At 44.5% G+C, this 20,184-nt stretch overlaps 11 protein-coding genes across 11 annotated transcripts; 5 read left to right on the forward strand and 6 right to left on the reverse strand.

Moving 5' to 3' along the window:
• Positions 1 to 14: 14 nt before the first annotated feature.
• On the forward strand, positions 15 to 1,271 carry V2V93DRAFT_370698 (uncharacterized protein). The gene is made up of 2 exons (XM_066910336.1): positions 15 to 699; positions 756 to 1,271. Exons 1-2 carry the CDS (start codon positions 95 to 97, stop codon positions 1,111 to 1,113), a joined length of 963 nt encoding a protein of 320 aa, XP_066765287.1. The 5' UTR covers positions 15 to 94; the 3' UTR covers positions 1,114 to 1,271.
• Positions 1,202 to 2,501, reverse strand: V2V93DRAFT_370699 (uncharacterized protein). Its single transcript, XM_066910337.1, has one exon. The coding sequence runs from the start codon at positions 2,392 to 2,394 to the stop codon at positions 1,354 to 1,356; it is 1,041 nt and encodes a 346-aa protein (XP_066765288.1). The 5' UTR covers positions 2,395 to 2,501; the 3' UTR covers positions 1,202 to 1,353.
• On the reverse strand, positions 2,502 to 5,092 carry V2V93DRAFT_370700 (uncharacterized protein). Its single transcript, XM_066910338.1, has one exon. The coding sequence runs from the start codon at positions 4,845 to 4,847 to the stop codon at positions 2,889 to 2,891; it is 1,959 nt and encodes a 652-aa protein (XP_066765289.1). The 5' UTR covers positions 4,848 to 5,092; the 3' UTR covers positions 2,502 to 2,888.
• Positions 5,093 to 5,207: 115 nt separating this feature from the next.
• Positions 5,208 to 6,545, reverse strand: V2V93DRAFT_370701 (uncharacterized protein; the record flags this gene model as incomplete). The annotated part of the gene is made up of 4 exons (XM_066910339.1): positions 6,252 to 6,545; positions 5,993 to 6,185; positions 5,761 to 5,938; positions 5,208 to 5,701 (listed from the first exon to the last, which is right to left on the reverse strand). Coding segments are annotated over exons 1-4 (760 nt in total), but the record flags the coding sequence as incomplete, so codon positions are not given.
• Positions 6,546 to 7,027: 482 nt separating this feature from the next.
• V2V93DRAFT_370707 (uncharacterized protein) lies at positions 7,028 to 8,528 on the reverse strand. The gene is made up of 3 exons (XM_066910340.1): positions 8,332 to 8,528; positions 8,218 to 8,271; positions 7,028 to 8,152 (listed from the first exon to the last, which is right to left on the reverse strand). Exons 1-3 carry the CDS (start codon positions 8,368 to 8,370, stop codon positions 7,106 to 7,108), a joined length of 1,140 nt encoding a protein of 379 aa, XP_066765291.1. The 5' UTR covers positions 8,371 to 8,528; the 3' UTR covers positions 7,028 to 7,105.
• Positions 8,529 to 8,798: 270 nt separating this feature from the next.
• V2V93DRAFT_391512 (nife hydrogenase-like protein) lies at positions 8,799 to 10,321 on the reverse strand (the record flags this gene model as incomplete). Its single annotated transcript, XM_066912443.1, has 5 exons — positions 8,799 to 8,970; positions 9,034 to 9,830; positions 9,889 to 9,938; positions 10,003 to 10,185; positions 10,285 to 10,321. 5 exons carry the CDS (start codon positions 10,319 to 10,321, stop codon positions 8,799 to 8,801), a joined length of 1,239 nt encoding a protein of 412 aa, XP_066765292.1.
• A 314-nt stretch (positions 10,322 to 10,635) lies between these two features.
• On the forward strand, positions 10,636 to 12,176 carry V2V93DRAFT_370712 (DNA-directed RNA polymerase). Its single transcript, XM_066910341.1, has 5 exons — positions 10,636 to 10,814; positions 10,876 to 10,947; positions 11,003 to 11,240; positions 11,296 to 11,835; positions 11,896 to 12,176. The coding sequence occupies exons 1-5, from the start codon at positions 10,758 to 10,760 to the stop codon at positions 12,003 to 12,005; spliced, it is 1,017 nt and encodes a 338-aa protein (XP_066765293.1). The 5' UTR covers positions 10,636 to 10,757; the 3' UTR covers positions 12,006 to 12,176.
• Positions 11,994 to 13,297, reverse strand: V2V93DRAFT_370718 (ubiquitin-conjugating enzyme/RWD-like protein). Its single transcript, XM_066910342.1, has 6 exons — positions 13,151 to 13,297; positions 12,890 to 13,085; positions 12,809 to 12,828; positions 12,661 to 12,750; positions 12,544 to 12,604; positions 11,994 to 12,495 (listed from the first exon to the last, which is right to left on the reverse strand). The coding sequence occupies exons 1-6, from the start codon at positions 13,215 to 13,217 to the stop codon at positions 12,468 to 12,470; spliced, it is 462 nt and encodes a 153-aa protein (XP_066765294.1). The 5' UTR covers positions 13,218 to 13,297; the 3' UTR covers positions 11,994 to 12,467.
• A 476-nt stretch (positions 13,298 to 13,773) lies between these two features.
• Positions 13,774 to 16,851, forward strand: V2V93DRAFT_370720 (fungal-specific transcription factor domain-containing protein). The gene is made up of 2 exons (XM_066910343.1): positions 13,774 to 13,991; positions 14,066 to 16,851. Exons 1-2 carry the CDS (start codon positions 13,941 to 13,943, stop codon positions 16,796 to 16,798), a joined length of 2,784 nt encoding a protein of 927 aa, XP_066765295.1. The 5' UTR covers positions 13,774 to 13,940; the 3' UTR covers positions 16,799 to 16,851.
• Positions 16,852 to 16,984: 133 nt separating this feature from the next.
• On the forward strand, positions 16,985 to 18,077 carry V2V93DRAFT_260353 (uncharacterized protein). The gene has a single exon (XM_066907143.1). It carries the CDS (start codon positions 17,171 to 17,173, stop codon positions 18,017 to 18,019), a length of 849 nt encoding a protein of 282 aa, XP_066765296.1. The 5' UTR covers positions 16,985 to 17,170; the 3' UTR covers positions 18,020 to 18,077.
• Positions 18,078 to 18,389: 312 nt separating this feature from the next.
• Positions 18,390 to 19,797, forward strand: V2V93DRAFT_325064 (DNA repair metallo-beta-lactamase-domain-containing protein; the record flags this gene model as incomplete). Its single annotated transcript, XM_066907491.1, has 4 exons — positions 18,390 to 18,466; positions 18,528 to 18,716; positions 18,773 to 19,316; positions 19,369 to 19,797. 4 exons carry the CDS (start codon positions 18,390 to 18,392, stop codon positions 19,795 to 19,797), a joined length of 1,239 nt encoding a protein of 412 aa, XP_066765297.1.
• Between the last annotated feature and the right edge of the window lie 387 nt (positions 19,798 to 20,184).

Genomic DNA, 20,184 nt, shown 5'->3' on the forward strand with positions numbered 1-20,184 from the left:
GATCCAGCTTCGTACGCCTTAACTTGGTATTATTCTTCCGCAGAGGCTACCAGGTTTGTATTTATAGACGTTTGTTGCATCATAGAACGCGAAAATGGCAGGAATAGCAACTCAGCAGTACTATAGTCAGCCGCAACATGGCAACTACAACTACGGCAACATGTTTCAGCAAGGACAATATCAGCAGCAGCAGCAGCAGCAGCAGCAGTGGCCAAATGGATCTAAATCATTGGAAGGATTTACAACGCAAGGCTTGATGGCTGCAGCAGTTAATACAAATAACGGGAATACAAACGAAGCAGTGACGACTGATAGTGGTGCCGCTTCGACAGGAGCTAAAGCAAAAGTCTCGTCATCAGCACACTTGTCAGCGAATTCATCAAATAAAAGATTGAAATCATTAGTCGAGCGAGCATTACTACCTACTACACTAGATGCAGATGTTAAATTTTCATTTGAACCGTTTCTACGCAAAGAATATCAATTTGGTATCGATCCCAGTCGTCCAATTTGTAAAAATTATGTACAAGGAAAGTGTGAATTAGGAAATGCTTGTCCGGATAGACATGTCATGCCATCTCTACCTAACCAGGTTGTGTGCAAGCATTGGTTGAGAGGGTTGTGTAAGAAAGGCGAAGCTTGTGAGTTTTTACATGAGTATAATTTGCGCAAGATGCCGGAATGTACTTTCTTCGCTCGGTAAGTGCATTAATTTCCTCCGATGTTTTTACGAATTTAGGCTAACTGACTATTAGAAACGGATTCTGTACGCAGTCGCCCGATTGCCTGTACTTACACGTTGATCCTCAGTCGCGTATTCCACCATGTCCAAACTATGAGCGAGGGTTCTGTAAATTTGGGCCTGAATGTACAAAGCGTCACATAAGAAGAACATTATGCGAGCTTTATTTGGCAGGATTTTGTCCCGAGGGTCCAGAATGTGAAAAAGTTCATCCTAAGTGGAGTTTTAGTGAGGCAATCCGGATCAGAGCGAAGGGAGAAGTGATAAATCCCAAATACAGCGAGCAAGGCGACGTGATGATGGCGGATGCTAGTGGATATGGTGGTAAAGATGGGACTGGCAGTGAAGACGTGATTAAAGTGTTACGATAATTTACGAATGCTGGGATTTTGCACAGGACTCTAATTGGCGTTAATTTGGATATTGCAACGTTTAATATTGTTTATAACAATATTTAGATAGTTTAGTACTTTTTTTTTCTAATTCGAGTAACTCATGTACAATACGGAGTAGCAACAGAAATTTCATGAAAGCAAGAACCCGATTCCCAAACAAGCCATTGTGGTCATACAACACTCCCAACTCAATAAAAAACGCCCATGTAATATAATTTAAAATACACTAGAAGACTTTTTGCTTAATCTTCCAAAAAAGGATTTCCTTTTGGTAGCACTGGCGCTCTTGGCGTCGTGATGTCGCATGTACTTTTCCTTATATATCCAACTGTTCTCAAGCGAAGAGTTTCCCTGAGAAGCAGCTTGCCGATATAAGGCAGCAGCTCTGTATAAGTCTTTTGGCCGTCCAAATCCGTTTTTAGACCATAGCTCTGCGGCCTCGCACATAGAGTCCGAGTCTCCCAACTGAGCGCCAATCTCGAAGCAGGCCATAGCCATAACTTCGCTGTGGTCATTACCGGTTTTGGACTTGTACGATTTTCCAAGATTACAGACCGCTGTGCCTAGTGGTTGTTTCCAGCGGGGACTTGAAAGAGGACTGTTGAGAATCATTCCTCCGTCAGTGTCGTCATGAGGAAAGGGAGACGAAGAGATTGAAGGGGAAGGCGGAATACCAGTGACGTCGACGGTACTACTGCTGCTGTTTGAAAGAATGCCAATGGCGTGGTTTAGCCAGACGAGTGCCTGGTCTGGATCAGGACGCGCGCCCCAGCCGTGCTGCAGGTAGATAGCGTAGAGTATCATTGCGGGTACGTTCTGTGAGTGCGCGGCCTCCTGGAAATGGTAGGCTGCCTGTTCGAGCTGAGTCTTTTCGTAGAAACGCACGCCCAGGGAGACATGCTGAGATGGAGTAAGGTCTTCAGAAAATTGTAGAGCGGCGAGGTCTTGGTCGACGCTGGAGGCGGAGGTGCTATTGGAGTGAGAGGCAGAGAGGTCGGCGGAGTCCGGGGAGGAGGACGCGCGCAGGAGGATGGGGGGCAGGAGGGAGAAACTGGCCGCAGAGGACGAAGAAGAGTAGACAAGAGAATTGCGACCGCTGAAATCGCCGGAGACTGGGCCAGATGAGAGAGGGGACGAGGGCGGCGAGGAGGAAGACGGGTGGACGTTGGCGTGGACGAAGGCGTCTAGGGGCGAGAGTCGGTTAATGTCGGCGGAGAAGGGAGTGGGCACGATGGAAAGCGCAGCGCGAGGGGACATGGCTAATGGCTGTAAATATAAGCAGATAAGAAGATAAGAAGACAATAAGAAAATAAGAAGGCAAAAAAAGAGAAGTGCACAAGAACAAGAACAAAAGAAAACGGGTGGGTGCAAAATGAGCACAGGCGGGCGCTCGCTTAGGGAAATAACCCGTACCCACAGCCCTCGGTTGCTCCGAGTCCTCGGATACGGCTGTCTGTTTGTGCGCCGCCGATACAAATGTTACGACCCACGCCATGAATACACATCAGAGCGATATTTTGGAGAACCAGACCTATATAGATTACATACGGATACAAGCATACAAGCAAACAAGACGGAGGCAAGCGGCTGCTGCGCGGCACAGACACAGACATCCGAAATTGAGATGGCGCTATTTATAACTCCTATTGTAGTCACGTGTGTACTTGCCTATTTCTTACCATATTGACATTGTTACTCCTCTTACCAAACACAATCACCATACTCCAGTAAATCAACGGCATGAACAAAATCTACCTTCCATAATCAACTATCCCTGACCCTCCCGGTGCACTCGATCGCCGCTCGCCCTCTCGCGCCCGCATCAGCTCGTGCCGTCTCATCAGCCTATTCGCCTCCTCCACCCGGCATCGCTCCAACCACCGCTCCTTTCTGTACTCGAAATTTCGTGCAGCAGGCGGCAGTGCCCGCAGATCAGCAGCAGGTACATTGATTTGCGCACTCAACTTCTGCACACTGTCTTCCGGCCATTGCCCAAAGTCAAGTACTTCGTCTTCCTTTGGTGCCTCGTCAACCTTCAGCTTAGGCCGTGTGCTGTTATACGATTTTGGCACAAGCTCGCGCCAGTGCTCAACAAACCACGTAGCAACGTTTATATTCAGCATCTCTACTATTGGTGATGACGTAATTAATTTTGCCAGGCACTCGACTCCTCGCCATATCGCCGTCGCGTTCTCGGCGCAGATTTTGCGCGTCACAACTAATATCAGCAAGTTCTCCATCGCATTATACGATGTCGATGACAGCGCTCTTGCAACGGAAAACACAATGCGCGGATGTGCAAAATATGCTGCTATGTATCCTGTACAATCGTTCATCAGCGGTGTCAGCAATTTATCTTCCCACTCGTCGCGGAAAATCGAAGTAGTCGTATTCAAACGTAAGCCGTAGAGTCGCAAATACAGCGGGATCACCGTCTTGGGTGATATTTTTGCATTCACTTCTCTAACTAAATCCGCTAATACCTCATCTGGCAACGCAAGCAAGCTCCTTTTCCATAGCACCGATACATTCGTGTGCCTCGACATCCAGCTCATGCATGGATTATACAATTCACCAATCTGGTACTGATGCCCCAAATTGACTATTCCAGGTAGCAATCGCGTACACTGCGTGCCAGTACATGCAAATCCGTGCCCAATCTTAACCAGACACTGTATAATCCACGCCTCTAAGGACTCGAGCTGAAGAAACTTGGCAGCCACGAGTGCGTCGGCAAACGCGTCAAAGATTTCCTGATTGGGCGCATTGATGTCACTCGTGCACTTTTTCGACGCAATATAGCGTGAAAAATCCGTCCACTTCCATGCAAAAAGAATTTCGGCGTCATCTAAATAAAGATATTGGGCAACAACAGCTAGCGAAAGTGGTGTAAAGTACTCTGCCGACAACGTGTGCTCAGTCAACGACGCGTCTGCAAACGCAGATCGAAACAGCGTGCAAAAATATGGAGCCCGCAGATCGAGTATAAACTTGTGAATAGTAAAACTCACATTGCCGCCTTTGAGTTTCAATATTATATCGCCGACATAACTCTGTGGGTCGGCAGCAAACCCACTTGAAGGAGACGACGGCGCTATCGGCGAGGACGGAGGAAATTCAGTGTGTCGCTCAGGTGGAGTAGCAAGAGCGCTAAACTCTGATCTTTCAATCTCTGAAATTGGTATCGGAGAGCTCTCTGCGTCTGAAGAACTGTCAGCAGCGACAGCCAGAGTTCGTAGAGCAGTTTCCTTGCAACTCAGAAGCACACCCTCATCCAACGCCGCTAACATTTCTCTCTTTCCTCCCTTTCTCTCCCATAAACTCCTCAACACGACAGGTCTATAACAGCTAGCAACCAACTTTCGTACAGTTAAATCATTCTCGGGAGCGACCTCAACAATAGTGTACTCGAGCCCGCACGAGGTTTTCGGCGGTAATTGGTCCTGCCCGATAGCAGCCTGATACGATGACAAATATGCCGTTCCTAGTCTCGATAGCGGCTTCAAATATATAACTGCAAGCAAAGCTGAATGCGCCCACACTCTAGTCGGCAGTGGAATAGTAACCTGCTGCGCACCCGAGTTTGATGGCATCAAAAACAGTACATCGGCGTATCTGGGCTCCGGATGCTCATGAAGCGATTGTAGCTGCGACTCTAATGAAAACTCATCAGCTGCAATCTTAGGTGGAGATACACTGCGAGTAGACATTTCTGAGAATGCGAAGCAGTCGAATGAGCTCTTCTTGCACGGGTAATCGTGGCCTGGTCAATCAGTACCGATGTGACGCTGAACTAGCAGGCTTGACCAGTGCGAATGCAATAGCTTCGCACAAAAAAATGCACCCAGCTATATAGCAGCACAGATAAAATAAATCAGAAGCAGTAGTCACTTCTTGGAAGATGCAAAGTGAGAAGAAATGTAGATGGAGATACTGGACGGAGGCTGGCTTTTCGTCAACTTCGCGGCCCAGCCACTTTCATCGCGCCGCACGTTATGCATGTGCTTCGGATATTGGGTTAGGTCTCTGCCTAGCTCTATTAGCGAATTACTTGCAATTACTTCTGTATATAGAATATTGTTGAAGATTGAATTAATCAAGGTGGCTCAGTAACTCCTATTGTACAATTAAAACTCTCTTATGCCCCGCCATATAAATACACTCACTCTTATCTCACCAGTCAGCTCTCGACTGTCATATAACTTCCTCAACTCAAATCAGACTTACAAACCAAACATATTATAGAAGCCTCTTTTTTCTCCCCATCGACACACTGATAAAATGCCCTTGCAACAGAACTCTTGCCTGTGATTTGGATAGTCACCGGCGATTCTTGCCCATCACTCCCTTTCAATCCCTTCTTACCTGACGATTGGCGTCTAGCTGATTGACTGGTCTTTTTTGGTGGTTTAAAAGTCTCGACTCCGGCTATATCATCGCTGTACCTCTCAACTATATCGTCAATTATGCATTCTTGGTGCAGTCGCTTGTTGCAGTGGGGACACCATATCATCGCATGGTCTGGATTGCAAAACTTTTTGCATTTACAATGTTGACGAAGTGGCTATATATCATTGCACGATTTAGAAAAAGATAGTATTAATGGCTTATGATTCAACATACCATTAGCTCATTTGTGTAGGACATGTATAGTTGTCGCCAGTACAGCTCACCCAAAGCGTCCTCGTTCGGATCATCGCTTTCAGTCCAATGTACGACCGATGCCCGCGTCGAAATAGACATTGCATCAATGACATCCTGATGGCACGACGCCACCAACTCCTTTTTTCCGTGATAAGGCCTAATAAATTTCTTAGAATAAATCATCTGTCATACAGTAAACTCAGATAAATACCTTCGTCCTCCCGGTAATTCATTTGGCCAGTACATCCAAAACACGCGTATGTATACGTGACTTGAATCCTTTGCACGAATTTCCAAAACTCTTCCTATCCAGAACCTCATTTGATCGGTAATGGTTGAAGCAGACGTGCTTTGTTCATTTTTCACAAACACGTAATCGCCAATCGTGAATTTCTCGTCCGCAACTAGATCATTCTCAGTTCATATACAGGGCGACAACTTCGAAATAAGTCTAGCTAATATTTTCTTACCAACAAAGTTCTTGTATGACTGCATCTGATTCCACATGTTCTTCGGCTCGACTCGATAATCTGATGAATCCACAGGTTCGTCATAAATCGGATAATCTCTGTCTGCCAATGCATCCGACAATCTGCGTTTCTTTGATTTTTTACTCGACGCACCCTTATACACAACCCTGAACAGAAACGGTTGGTCATCGCCGGAATCGTCCTCGTCTTCAAAATACTGTCCATCTTCGTCTTCCTCCTCGTCAACGGCTTCTTCATTATACTCCTCACCTTCTTCTTCTTCTTCTTCTTCTTCATCGTCCTCCGCATAACGTAAGTCATGCTTCAGTTTAACAATCTCACTTGTAAATCTCCCGCTGTTTCTCGCGCTGTTGGAAGACTGTCCAGGCGTAGATTGGGAATTGCCTATCAAAGCAGCCAATTTTGCTTTCTTTGCCGCCGATGGAGCCATCTTCCCGCTTTATGATACTAATACCAGGTTGTCACACTAGGTATATAATAAATGCCAATTATTTCCCAGTGAATTCTCCACATATATATTGGTCAATGGGATTCCTTTTGCAGGAGTTGATCACAAACGCTGAGGCAATGCGTAGACGGCGTCGCCGTTCGTGATAGTAAACTTTAAATTGTAGATAGATCGGAGATTCCTACTCCGCACTTTGAGGAATTTTGCAGATTACAGTCGAAGAGTGTACTACAGAATTATAAGTGCTGCTACATTTTGGCTGCTACATTTGATATGTCTCGTTGTCATCTAGCGCAAATTATGTAAAGCTGGAAGCGAATAGCAAAAATTTACTTGAATCATTTTGACGAGATTGCCTACCGACAAACATCAAATGTAAAATCAATTACAACGCCGCAACCCTTCTCTCTAACTCCTTCAACCACTTATCAACCGCCTCCAAATTCATCTTCTCGCGTTCTTCCAATTCGTCGAGTTTCTTCTCCGCTCCATCTACAGTAGCTTTCCATTTCGAGACATCTGATTCAGCAGCAACTAAAGCTTTTCTGAGCTCATCAACGTTTCCGACTATCTGTCCTGCTTCTGCATGGATGTATTGTAAGCTTTTCAACCGATCGAGAAGGCTGGGCATAATCTGAGTAAGTTTCTCCACTGCTCCGAGTGACGCGTACACAGCATCAATCTTTTCTTTTTCTGTTGTTGATATCTTATCGGAGCTTGCAGTTTTTGATACGGCTGTTAATCGGCCACCTGGGGCAGTGCCAGATTGTTTCTCAGCAGGGAGATTTTCTTTTGCGGCGGCTACTATAGCCTGCAATTTTTCAGGAGAAGTAGTAAGAGACGTGATTTTTTGTGATAATGAAAGTAGCGTAGGAATAACCTGTAGTTCAAAGACTGTGGTATTGAATGTGTTATTGAATGTGATGCTTGATGTGCTGCCTAATGCTCTTTCAAGTGTCGCAAGGCGTGCGTCAAGTTCAAGAGCTCGAGACTCGGATAGCGTTGATGCCCTTGTCCTTGGCGTTGCTTCTTGTATACTCTGCTGAGCTGCCGTCTCCATCGATTCGCCGTTTTGCTCCGATTTTGTAGCTAAAATTTTCGTAACAGTCGATACAGAAAATCCTGAATTCTTTGCTTCAATGATCTTATGCAATGACTCTGACATATCGAATACCTGCCGCTTCTGGTCACTAGCACTATCCGCTTCATCCAAATTTCTCACACCCTCAACCTCTGTCGATAACTCCGTAATTTCTTTAAGTAACCGCTTGATTTTCATATCAGTGGATTCAATCTGTTTGACATCAGAGTTATCAGATGTTGCTTTAAATGTCTTGCTTAAAAACCGTTCGCGGGCCGCATCAGCTGAGATATTAGAATAGTCGATGTCATCATTTTTGATCTCCTGAACAGTTGTATCTAAAGATGATTCCTGTATATTTATATATGTCAGTTACCCCATCCCCTCTTTTCTCTTGTTTTTCACTGAAAACTTACAGTCGTTGCAGTCGAATCATCTGTAGTCTCGTACACGTCCGGTGACCAAGTATCCTTCAAAACAACACATATTAGTGCCGGCCCTGTCTCATAAAAAAAGTTCTTGATTCTTACTAATCCCGGAAGAGATTGATATTTTTCTAAAATCGGCATTTTATAGATCTCCAATCTTGACCGGCTGTCGCGTTCTTATTGAATGTCGTATCAGTACCTCTTCAAAGCGCGTATGCCTTGCGTTTTAAGTGACGCGCCGCGCGAGAAGGTTAAGTTAATTCTACCACAATTCACCTCTATTTACCGTCCGCCAGAATTTCAATCAACAATCAGGTCGCGAAAACAAGCGGTATCTACATTCATCTTCCTATGAAGCATATTTGTATTAATGTTTCATTTTTTTTTAAATTAATCCCACTTTACAAAGAACGGCTTCAACCCTTTCCGCTCATTCAAACACACGTAATATGAGGACAAGAAAAATGTAAATCTAAAGATAAAAAAAAAAGCAAGAAGACGGTGGAACAATATGAAAAGCCAAGCCAAAAATAATAATGTTAATTTAGAAAAAAATGTACACCCACTTTTTAACGATCGACTTCACCGAACACAAGATCCATGGTTCCGATGATGGCGACAGCATCGGGAAGGAAGTGGCCGCGGGCAACCTGGTCGAAACCACCCAAGTGGGCGAAACCAGGAGCACGAATCTTGCATCGGTATGGCCGCTCAGTACCATCAGAAACGACAAAGACACCCCTATTTATCAGACTGTTAGTATCTTGAATTAGCAAAGAGAAAAAATTCATGATTTAGACCTACATTTCTCCCTTAGGAGCCTCAATGGCCGTGTATGTCTCACCCGCAGGGACAGAGTATCCCTTAGTGAAAAGCAAAAAGTGATGGATCAAACTCTCCATGTCCTCCTTCATCATAGAGCGAGGGGGAGGACTAATCTTGAAGTCCTCAACCTTAACAGGACCAGCAGGCATGTCGTTCAAGCATTGGAAAATAATACGTAAAGACTGTCGGAACTCTGCCATTCGGATAAGATATCTGTCGTAGCAGTCACCGTTAATTCCAACAGGCACATCAAAGTCTATCTTGTCATAAACCTCGTAAGGCTGGTTCTTTCGTAAATCAAACAAAACACCAGAACCACGCATCATAACACCACTGAACGAGTAGTTGAGAACTTCCTCGGCAGTCATCACGCCAACACCAACTGTTCGGAGCTTCCAGATACGGTTATCAGTGAGAAGTTCTTCAACTTCGTCGATTCTGTCGCCGAATTGAGTAGCCCACATGTAGATATCATCAAGTAGTCCGGCAGGTAAATCCTGAGAGACACCACCGGGTCGGACGTACGCAGCGTGGAGACGAGCACCAGAGACACGTTCGTAAAATTCCATCAACTTTTCTCGCTCTTCCATACCCCACAAAAAGGGAGTCAGGGCACCGACATCCATAGCGTGGGAAAGAACCGACATAAGATGATTCAAAACTCTGGAAATCTCAGCAAAAAGTACACGAATGTATTTGGCACGAACTGGGATATCGATATTAAGCAACTTCTCGGTAGCAAGAGCAAACACCTGCTCGTTTGACATCATGGAGACCTACATAGCTTGCGTAAGCATAACCCGACTCTATAAAAGAAGACAAAATAATACATACGTAATCGAGACGGTCAAAGTAAGGAAGGGCCTGAAGGTATGTCTTATATTCTACAAGAGAATAATCAGTATTCGCCATTTTAGCTCAGAGCGAGGCATACTTGGATCAACTCACCTATCAGCTTTTCGGTTCCTCTGTGCAACAAACCAACATGTGGATCAGAACGGATAATCTCTTCACCATGCAATTCCAAAATCAAACGCAATACTCCGTGAGCAGCTGGATGCTGAGGTCCAAAGTTGACGGTAAACGCACGGATCTTTCTGTTTTTCTGCTGGATGAGATCTCTTTGGGTTTCTATACGGAATAATATATCAGTGAAAAGAGTTCCATAATCCTTTGCTGCCCTCTGAACTTTGCCAAACAACAATCAAATAGAGCACATTAGTGACATACGCTTATTGAAAGAGTTGGTGAGCAGCTCCGGAGCCATCTCCTCGAGTCTGGTACCGGGATATGTCGTGGTCGGCGCGCCAGGGTAAAGCGGTTCCTCTGCGTCGATGGCCGCCTTCGCCGAGACGCGGAAAGCACGCGCATTCACAGAACGCTGAAGCCGATTAAAGGCAGGCACCCTTCTAAGAAACTGGGACGTCCGCAGCATAATTGTGGAGTGGGGGCTCGCGGAAGATGCTGTAGTGTTCTGTTTTTTGGATGGAGCTATCCTCGAGAGCGTGTGAGTGAGCCGAAAAAGCGTCCTGCCGATTGGCTCAGCATAAACATCACATCAGCGTGCGTACAATTACCCGGATCAAATCCAGGAGTCAGGCAAAAAAAAGCCTAGTTGGGACTTTTCAAACTTATTTCAAATTTTTCTGATTTGGCTGTTAACTGAATCACTACCGCCTATTCTCTCATTCACACGCGTAGATATGGCATACACAAAGCCCAGAAATCGGGTCGGCATCGAACACGATAGAGTGACTGATGTGAGGTTTTTTCTGCTGGGCTTGTTCCTTGTAACTTAGTAAATTAACGATTACTGCGCAGGTTTCAAGCACTGACTTTCCTGGATACTACCCTGGCGAAGACCACTCCTGGAGTATAGAAAAGTTCAAAAATGTAAGTCTATATCTTTCAAAATGATAGAGACTTCTGGCAACTGATATTTTATTAGCATTTCAAAGTGCACATTGAATACCTTAACGAGCTAAATTCCGAATTCGACCTGATTGGTGTCGATCCTTCCATTGCGAATGCCTTCAGACGGATAATGATCTCTGAGATTCCTACTCTTGCTATTGAATACGTGTACATTGAAAACAACACATCTATAATACAGGATGAAGTTCTTGCTCATCGACTGGGGTTGATTCCTCTCAAGGCTAATCCTGACTACATGCACTGGTTTAAAAGTATGTCTCTATAACTGACTACGCTGGCATATCACATTTACTAATTTTCGTACAGAGGATGATCCCGAATTTGAGCCAACTGATTACGATACTTTGGTATTGCATCTTTCTGCAAAGTGTACAGTTAATCCCAATGCACCGGAGGGTACTACTGATCCTAAAATGCTTTACAATAACGCTCATGTATACGCGCGTGACATTGTCTACGAGCCACAAGGTCACCAAACTGAATGGTACCCCGACGGAGTTACAGCAGCAAATCCTGATATTCTGATTGCCAAACTTCGACCTGGCCAGGAAATAGATCTTTCTATGCACTGCATCCTCGGGATTGGTCAAGATCACGCAAAGTTCAGTCCAGTCGCTACTGCGAGCTACCGACTATTACCTACTATTGACATCATTGGTGAGCCTATTACGGGTGAACTTGCTTCAAAATTCAAATCTTGCTTTCCAAAGGGTGTAGTTGCTATTAATTCAAAGGGAGAAGCGGTTGTCAAGGATGCACGGAAAGATACCGTTTCTAGAGAAGTTCTTCGTCATCCTGAGTTTGAGGGCCGTGTTAAATTAGGCAGGCAGCGAGATCACTTTATTTGTAAGCTGCCATACGTTTGAGTGATAGATCTGAAAGATGTATATTAACATGATAACATAGACTGCGTCGAATCGACTGGTGCGATTCCACCCGACCAAATTTTCCTGAAAAGTGTTCAACTTTTGAAGAAAAAATGCGAAATTTTGCGAAAATTTAATCTCTCGGCATGAAACTATTATTCGGGTCGAAAATAATGTTATAGATAATGGTTTATGCATATAAAAGCAACTGTTGCTTCGGATTATCTACATTGATATGAGCAGTCTTGTGTATAACATATTTGTTTCGGAGTTATGTGACTTATAAGTACTTAAATACAGTTTGAACGGCATTTTGAACCATCTCGCAAATTTCCACCCTTCCGTTCCTGTAACAATGACTGATCTAATTAAATTGAACCAGTAATTTCCCTCTGTGGACTTAAATTCGATTCCGGCGTATATTCAAAATATTATATAGTCGAAGCTTAACTGAGAGCGGTTGGACTAGTTCATAAGTTTCAGGTAGCAAAACAAAAGGTAATGTTCTGTTTAGATTTACAAGCGAGACCGAAAAAGGCATTTTCCAACTTTCTTGCGGCCACTTCCTTCGCAGTTTTGTCATGTATTGCATTTCTGTGAATGAAATCAGATCTACACACTGTCATCATGGTACACGAATCTAATAAACTAATTAACATAGACCAGTTTAAGGAAAAAGGATGCTTACCGAGTGTTCTTTGGACTTATAGGTGCATGTGCCACATATCGAGCATCATCTGGCGGCCGCTCTGAACATCGACAAAGTTAAATTACATCAGATACAGTATAAACCATAATTGCTTACCATTCCGGTCGTTTCCAGCAAGCATAGACTGAATGGACATTGAGACTGAAGCAACTGTTTGAACCGGAGACCATCCGGAGCCGAGAACGTCTAGTTTGTTATATGTTAGTATTTTGGTGAGCTGTTTTCAGATATGACGAGTAGATACCCAGGCAGATGTGTCCGTTACTGTAAGTTCAAGAATCAGTTAGCTGATTTTGAGACGCACCAGACAGATTACAAAACGAACCTGTAAATATGAGGGTGCATCGGTATTTCTATACCATATGACGCGACAAACTGCACTTCGGGTGCTTCGATGGGATAAGTTGGTGCGAATCTAAATTGCAGACGAAACTTCTTGCCCACATAGATGGGATTATCGTCCATTACTTTTATATCGATAAGCCATATTCGAAAGTCGTCTGCTTGAAAAACAGAGATTCCTAGACAATAGTCAGTAAACCAGACTTATCAGCTGCGATTTGATTTTAAGAAGAGATCGACGGACCGACAGCTGGATTGCTCTTAAGATCATTGAGCTCGCGCCCTAGACGCTTCGTGAAGCCACCGATCATATTACAGTCCCGTTTATGACTTGCCGACGCGATCCTGTACAGTCTGGGCTGGAACAAAATAAACTACTGACTCGAGTATTTGGACTTTTCTAGGCTCGTGGTTTGTTAAACCCTTACATATCCGCCGTTGAGAGAGCACGTTATCCATAATTGTGGGGCAATAGACACGGTAGCTATATCTAAGTGAATACAAAATAGTTTATCAGTCGCTGCATCTAAAAGACTAATATCTGATGGAAGGAGACTAGTATCTGAAAGAAAGAGACTGGGATCTGAAAGAAAGAGCTGCTTCTGGTAAAATATGATAATCGAATAAAAGCAAGGTAGATTCTGGTGTGCACATGCTCAAGTAATCATTATATGTAATCATTAAACGAATAGCTTATTCATATTTCCTCATCCCGTTCCCGGTGACATCACGGTCGAATTTGCTCGATTATAAACATTCTTTAATCTGTCTCTTACTAATCTTTATAAACAGAGTTAGCTGTTTAGGCTGTGATCGTCGCTGAGAAGTGGACCGCTAATAATTGATTATAGAGACTTACGCGGGCATTGAATAAGCCACTAACAAACTTTGATTCTCGTGGCTGGACCAGATAAATTTTAGTGACAATGGCGCTCTCTTATAACTTTGACACCAGTTCCAAATAGCCACCATTCACTTCGTCCCCAGTCTATATCCGCAATAATACTGCCAGTTTTGTTAAGTTTCAAAGCACAATGAGCTCCGCGCAGGCGCGCAAGCTTCAGCAGGAAGAGATTGAGCAGGCCGTATGTTTCTTCGCCTGCAAAAACTACATAATTTTTATATACACCATGATCCGCCTAACATTCTGCGTCTATAGTGCGACTCTTGCCGTCGTCGTAAGCTCAAATGCACGAAAGACTATCCTATTTGTGGTCATTGTCGACGGCATAAGCGCGAATGCGTGTATTCACCACGGGCAGTTCGCTCACCTCTAACCCGCAAATACCTCACCCAGGTCGAAATGAGAGTCGACCGCCTCGAAGCACTTCTGTGTGAACTGGTTCCTAATGCAGATATTGACAAGCTGCTTGCTTCTTCTTCGTCGTCGTTGTCAATCAGAAAAGCGAGTGAGGATGCTGCAATATCATTTTCCAGACGAAGCACCTCAGATTCTAGTGTTTCGCCAGATTTAGCGACGCGAAACCGGCAAATGTCGGAATCAGATGAATTGTTAGCAGTCAGTCCTGCTATGCTCGAACTGGATGGACATGAATCTGCAGATGAGTTGGATGATTCTAAAGATAATCGCGCCGGTAGAGACGCGCAGTCAGCCAAAATCAATGGAACTCGCGCTGGCGAACTCGGAAAGTTTCAGCAACTGGATATTGCAACAAACAAAGACGAACATCCCCCGATTGCCATACAGGAGACCGTGCCTGACGAGGCTGACGGGTTTGACTGGGTGGAGCAGGATTTTACCAATAACGACTTATCGGACGGCATGGCTGCTTTATCCATAAATCCCCATGGTTCCGGCTACTTTGGTTCCGCGTCAAGTGCTGTGTTGTTGCGCGCTCTGCGAATACATCCTTCAAGTGGAACCAATATTAATCTTGAAAGAAGCACGGAGTTGTATGGCGTTCCGATTCTGCCACTATATCCATCGCCTGCCCCTAAGCATGTCGCCGATGCCCTTTTGAATGCGTATTTCTCAATTTATCATACTTCATACCCGTTCATTCACGAGGAAACGTTCCGTGCGCAATATGCAAATCAAATTGCGCGACCTGCTGAGAATGTATGGGAGATTCTGTTTAATACTGTACTTGCGCTCGGAGCTTGGTGCTTGGTGAATGAATCTTCATGCGCAGATATGGCTTTTTTTCAAAACGTGAAGATTCGACTAACAGCCGATGTCTTTGAAACTGGAAGTTTACCTCTCGTGCAGGCTTTGATTTTATTGAGCAATTACGTGCAAAAGAGAAATAGACCGAACACCGGCTGGAATTTCCTTGGTCTGGCGCACCGAATGGCGACTGGTCTGGCCCTTCATCGCGAATTTCCTGGATGGAAGTCTAGTCCTCTCAAACTCGAAATGAGGCGTAGGACCTGGTGGGGTCTTTTCATGTTTGATTCCGGTGCAGCAATTACTTTTGGTAGACCTATCAGCTGGCCTGATCATGGTGGAGCGGATGTTAATGAGGTATCAGATATCAACGACTCGGATCTTACTATGGATACCAAGCTGATGCCTCCCAGCAAGCAAATAGGATTTACTATATACTCGGGAATGATTGTGCAGTGTCGGTTTCACAAGGCAACAAACAGCCTTTATAATAGGGTTATTTCGAAACCGCAGCTGTCTGCCGAGCAAACCCTTGCTCTTGCATCAAAAATTGATTCTTTTGTTGAAACATTACCGACACCATTCCAGGAATCCACTCCAATTCCATCTGACGCCGAAGACTGGTTTGTATTTGCTCGGTATAGAATTTACTGGCGGTATCATAATCTGCGAATTCTGGCATTCCGACCTTTTGTGCTTCAAATGGCGTTAGCGGTCAGTGGTACATCTGAAAAGGTACTGGCATCAATTCTATCTACGAGGTCAAGCACACCCCAGGCAAATGCTGCATTTTCAGCTGCTGCCTCTGCCGATGGATCAGACGGCAGATATTCAAAGTCTAATTTGCCAATGAATAGCATGCTACAGCCTGACTCATCAGAAAAGCAGTTTGCTGGCGTTAATGGACAGCCGCGAGTTAAGTTTGCTTTTGATGAATCCGCGGCAGAGATAGCTTGTCGAAACCGATGTATGCAAGATGCGCACGCGACGATCTTGTCGGTTGAAGATTATATCGCGCATCATAAGACACTATCGACCATCGCCGTATGGTACGCCTTGTATTTCTTATTCCAAGCGGGTCTCATTCCGTTGCTGTGCTTTTGCTCGGAACCGACCTCACCAAAGGCCCCGGAATGGATGCAGGACATTGAGAGGACGAAAGCTGCGCTGGCCGCGGTTAGTAGTCGTAATGCTCTTGCCGACAAATTTTCAGCCTTGATTGATGGACTAATCGGAACTATTGTTCAGCCGCAGACCAACACAACCGAAAATCCGATCACGGGGGAACCGAATGGCAACTCTAGTGTGCGCGAAATTAATGCGTTGGACGATATGGCAAATCTTGGTGCGAATGCTTATGTGGACACTACATCAGCAAACAATGGAGAAGCAGCAGCTTCTGGGTTGACCATGGGCGATTTTGAAATGCGGACAGGATGGCTTAATGATGTGTATTCGCTTTTATACGAAGACCCGACAAGTGCCAGTGTAATGACCGGAATCATGCGTGATCAGCCAGCCAGCCGAGATCCTGTGATCAAAGATAAATTTGCTGCGGATGACAGTAATATGTATTTGGACGTTGGTATTAAATCGGAGAATGGACTTAATAACGCTGTGACGGGAGTTACGATGATGCCAGACACTGCTGGAATCAGTGTTGGTGCAGATGGTAGAGAGGATGTTAACAGAAATGAGGTTGAAGGGGTAAATGGAACTGATAATGGGGGCGCTACTTTTGGATCGTTTGATATTTGGAATTAATTGTTCTTTTGTTTGATAATCTATAATAATTTAATCTCTGAATACGCTTTTTATGTTTTTAGTCAACATGCGTACACTTTATAACGAGACGCACTCTTAAACTGTCATTCGAGACGTCACGTGTGTGCTTAATTGAGTCGCGCGACTATAACCTCTGACGCGTTACCAAATCTGAAGAGGATCATCTTTTTGAGGTTGACACTCTTACTGCAGGCAGAATTAGAAATTGTGTCGCTATGAGCTGTTAGGACACTAGGAAAAAGACAATGCGGCTATTCAGCAAATGAGCTAAACGACTTTGAAGATCTCGTTTCACCTGCTACACCGAATTGGCCTGTGACCACAAAAGACAGAGTTGCTATATCCGAAAACATGGCACCATCTAATAAGGCATCTGCCAATGTTCGAGGGCCAACGCAATCTAGTATATTTGCATTCACCAAGAGGACTACCAACGCTGCTACTGAAACACGACAGACTGCAGTTCCGAAATCGCAGACGGATTCGCCGCTTGTATGTATTGTATCGAGTAGTCCGCCTAACGTTCTCTACTCGGACGCAAAGGATACGGAAGATGAAGAGAAAGAGACGAGTTTGAAGCGTAAAACCCCACCTTCCTTGACTCCTCGACGAAAACTGAATTTTGCAACAACAGCGTACACGAAGCAGCAGCATTCACTAAGTACGCCACAGTCTCAGAGCAGCAAGAAAGAAAAAAGATCATTATTTAATTTTTTTCAAAAGGTTCCAAAGAGAGGGATAAAACATACTGAGGATTTGTTTTATGATCAGGATGAGTTGGAAGAGGAAGAAAGTGAGAATTACAACCTTGCCAACGCAATCGATAAGAAAGAAAACATTGACGCAGAAGAGGAACGAGTTAATGAAGATGTCGAGCACGATCCTGAACGAGATGAGGATCAGGAAATGTCGAATATGATGCCATTTGAGATTGTCGATGGTTACCAGGAAGAAAATCATAGCGATGACGAGATCATCAGTGCAAACAACATTCAGGATTGTTACAATGTAAAGGATGAACTAGAAAATGCTGATATATCTCCGACTATGACTCCACCACTTGCTTCGAAAAATACTAAAACTGAGCTGGTTGAGGAATCAACTGTGAGCGCTCAAATAGAAGTACTGGAAGAATCTCAAGTGTGCCCTGTATGTGGCAAAGAGCAGAAGATTGAGGTATGCTATGTATTCATTTGCTAATAATGGCTACTAACGGTTACGACAGATCATTGAGCAGCATGTGAATATCTGCCTGGATCTTGCCTCGTCGGTTGCAGAAATCGTAAAAGAGGATACCGTTTTCAGTGAAACAGATAGTCAACAACAATCACCATTGCCGCTTACCTCATCTACCGTTAATCCCAACTTCCGCAATAATGCAGATAAAACGGATAATGCATTTTCAAAACTTATTGCGGGACGGAGAGAGGAGAATGAATGGGCAGATGCACTAGCTAACTTCACCAAAAAAGTTCCAAAATCGCAATCGCCCGCCATAGACAAAAATGCAACTAATTCGGACATAGATTTCGGAAAACGACTAGTTCGGAAATGCCCTTTTTATAAAATCATGAATCTTTCGCCCGGAGTGGCTGTTGATGCATTTAGTTTTGGAGCGGTACCCGGCATCTCAATGTACTTCCTCACGTACGTATAAAAAGATTGTGGAATAGAGCGACGATATAGCGAAGCTGACTCCACATTCAAGGCATTTTCATTCTGATCATTATGGAGGGTTAACCAAGACCTGGAATCATGGCAAAATTTATTGCTCAGAAGCCACGGGCAATCTTGTCATTGAGATACTAAAGGTTGATCCCGAATACGTGAATCGGCTGCCTATGAACGAAGCTATAGATCTAGGGCAATTTAAGGTCTCATTAATTGACGCAAATCAGTAAGTGTTCCTTTAAGTTTTACTGTCGCCTAGTGGTTGCTAACTAAATGTCGAAGTTGCCCTGGATCTGTGCTATTCTTGTTTGAGACGCCACGCTATAGAATTCTCCACACCGGCGATTTTCGAGCAAGCCCTAAACAGATCACTCACCCGTTTCTGCATAATCGACGCGTCGACGTTCTGTATCTTGATACAACATATCTGAATCCCAAATATGCATTCCCAGAGCAATCTGACGTTGTGAATGCTTGCGCCGAGATATGCGTCGAGCTGAGCAATAGCCCATCAGAGATTGAGCGTCGACTAAGCTGTAGTGGTGCTAATGGGACGGTTGGAATCAAGAATCTTTTCTCAGCCGCCAAAGGAATAAGCGATAAATCTTCTCAGACTCGAATGCTTGTTGTCGTGGGATCATACACGATAGGAAAGGAGAAAATGGCGATTGCGATTGCAAAGGCTTTGAAGACAAAGATATTCACTTCGCTCAGGAAGCGAAAGACATATGCGTGCTTAGAAGATCCTGTGCTGAATTCTCTTTTGACAACAGATCCATGTGAGGGTTCCGTACATTTAGTAAGTTTACAGGAAATAGGCCCAGATGTAAGTGTCTTGTGTCATATTCTACTCTTCGTTTCTAACATGATAATTATAGACTTTAAGAGAATACCTTATGCAGTTTGAACCGCACTACACAAGAATAGTTGGATTTAGACCGACTGGATGGAATTTCCGTCCTCCGAAAGCGCAGATAATAGGTAAGGGACAAAGTGCGCCGTCAGTGGAGACTATAATTCAACATTGGGCTGTTCCTTTCACCAGTTCGGAGATGGTGCCGGCACGCGGATCGAACGAGCGGCTTATGTTATTTAACGTTCCATACAGTGAACATTCTAGTTTCCGCGATCTATCGTGCTTCTGCACGGCCATGGAGATTGGAAAGATAATTCCGACAGTGAACGTTGGGTCACCCAAGTCACGAGAGGCGATGAAAGAGTGGATTGATCGGTGGGATGCGCTACGGAGGAAGCATGGAGGGAGGCTTCGGACTGTGGTACCGGGCCAGACGAGGTGGTCAATCTGATAAGGGGTCTATTTGTTGTCTTTCATCATAGTTTGGGTCACGTTTCCGCATAGGTTTGGAGTTTTGAGTTTATCGGATAGGAAGAAATTGATCTTATGACATTACCATATGAACATGTGCTAGTGGCTGTCGGAGCGTTTGAGATGCATATAGTCACGTTCGCCATTGCGATAACAAAGAATGACGAACAATCACGATAATGACGCTCGAGATCGCGTTAATTGATAAGCTGAGCGGGTAGTGATGATGCAATATCAGTAAAGACAAATATTAGCTCTCGTGTTGGACGTAGGCCTCATCACCCACTCCGATTGGGTTTCACCATTAGGAACCGGGATATTACGGGTATCTTGCTCAATTTGCACAGGTGCCATGAGCAGGGACTGC

This window comes from Kockiozyma suomiensis, assembly GCF_038497685.1.
Source record: "Kockiozyma suomiensis strain NRRL Y-17356 unplaced genomic scaffold V2V93scaffold_8, whole genome shotgun sequence".
NCBI classification, from domain to species: domain Eukaryota; kingdom Fungi; phylum Ascomycota; class Lipomycetes; order Lipomycetales; family Lipomycetaceae; genus Kockiozyma; species Kockiozyma suomiensis.

Bases quoted from the DNA above. Each gene is read 5' to 3' on its own strand.
- V2V93DRAFT_370698 (XM_066910336.1), top strand. From the start codon at position 95: ATGGCAGGAATAGCAACTCAGCAGTACTATAGTCAGCCGCAACATGGC. The intron at 700-755 runs GTAAGTGCATTA...ACTGACTATTAG, and splicing joins GAATGTACTTTCTTCGCTCG to AAACGGATTCTGTACGCAGT.
- V2V93DRAFT_370699 (XM_066910337.1), bottom strand. From the start codon at position 2,394: ATGTCCCCTCGCGCTGCGCTTTCCATCGTGCCCACTCCCTTCTCCGCC.
- V2V93DRAFT_370700 (XM_066910338.1), bottom strand. From the start codon at position 4,847: ATGTCTACTCGCAGTGTATCTCCACCTAAGATTGCAGCTGATGAGTTT.
- V2V93DRAFT_370707 (XM_066910340.1), bottom strand. From the start codon at position 8,370: ATGCCGATTTTAGAAAAATATCAATCTCTTCCGGGATTA. The intron at 8,272-8,331 runs GTAAGAATCAAG...GTTGTTTTGAAG, and splicing joins ATCAATCTCTTCCGGGATTA to GATACTTGGTCACCGGACGT. The intron at 8,153-8,217 runs GTAAGTTTTCAG...ATAAATATACAG, and splicing joins ATGATTCGACTGCAACGACT to GAATCATCTTTAGATACAAC.
- V2V93DRAFT_370712 (XM_066910341.1), top strand. From the start codon at position 10,758: ATGGCATACACAAAGCCCAGAAATCGGGTCGGCATCGAACACGATAGA. The intron at 11,241-11,295 runs GTATGTCTCTAT...ATTTTCGTACAG, and splicing joins CTACATGCACTGGTTTAAAA to AGGATGATCCCGAATTTGAG. The intron at 11,836-11,895 runs GTAAGCTGCCAT...ATGATAACATAG, and splicing joins GCAGCGAGATCACTTTATTT to ACTGCGTCGAATCGACTGGT.
- V2V93DRAFT_370718 (XM_066910342.1), bottom strand. From the start codon at position 13,217: ATGATCGGTGGCTTCACGAAGCGTCTAGGGCGCGAGCTCAATGATCTT. The intron at 12,829-12,889 runs GTTCGTTTTGTA...TTGAACTTACAG, and splicing joins ATGCACCCTCATATTTACAG to TAACGGACACATCTGCCTGG. The intron at 12,605-12,660 runs GTAAGCAATTAT...GTCGATGTTCAG, and splicing joins TGCTGGAAACGACCGGAATG to AGCGGCCGCCAGATGATGCT.
- V2V93DRAFT_370720 (XM_066910343.1), top strand. From the start codon at position 13,941: ATGAGCTCCGCGCAGGCGCGCAAGCTTCAGCAGGAAGAGATTGAGCAG. The intron at 13,992-14,065 runs GTATGTTTCTTC...CTGCGTCTATAG, and splicing joins AGGAAGAGATTGAGCAGGCC to TGCGACTCTTGCCGTCGTCG.
- V2V93DRAFT_260353 (XM_066907143.1), top strand. From the start codon at position 17,171: ATGGCACCATCTAATAAGGCATCTGCCAATGTTCGAGGGCCAACGCAA.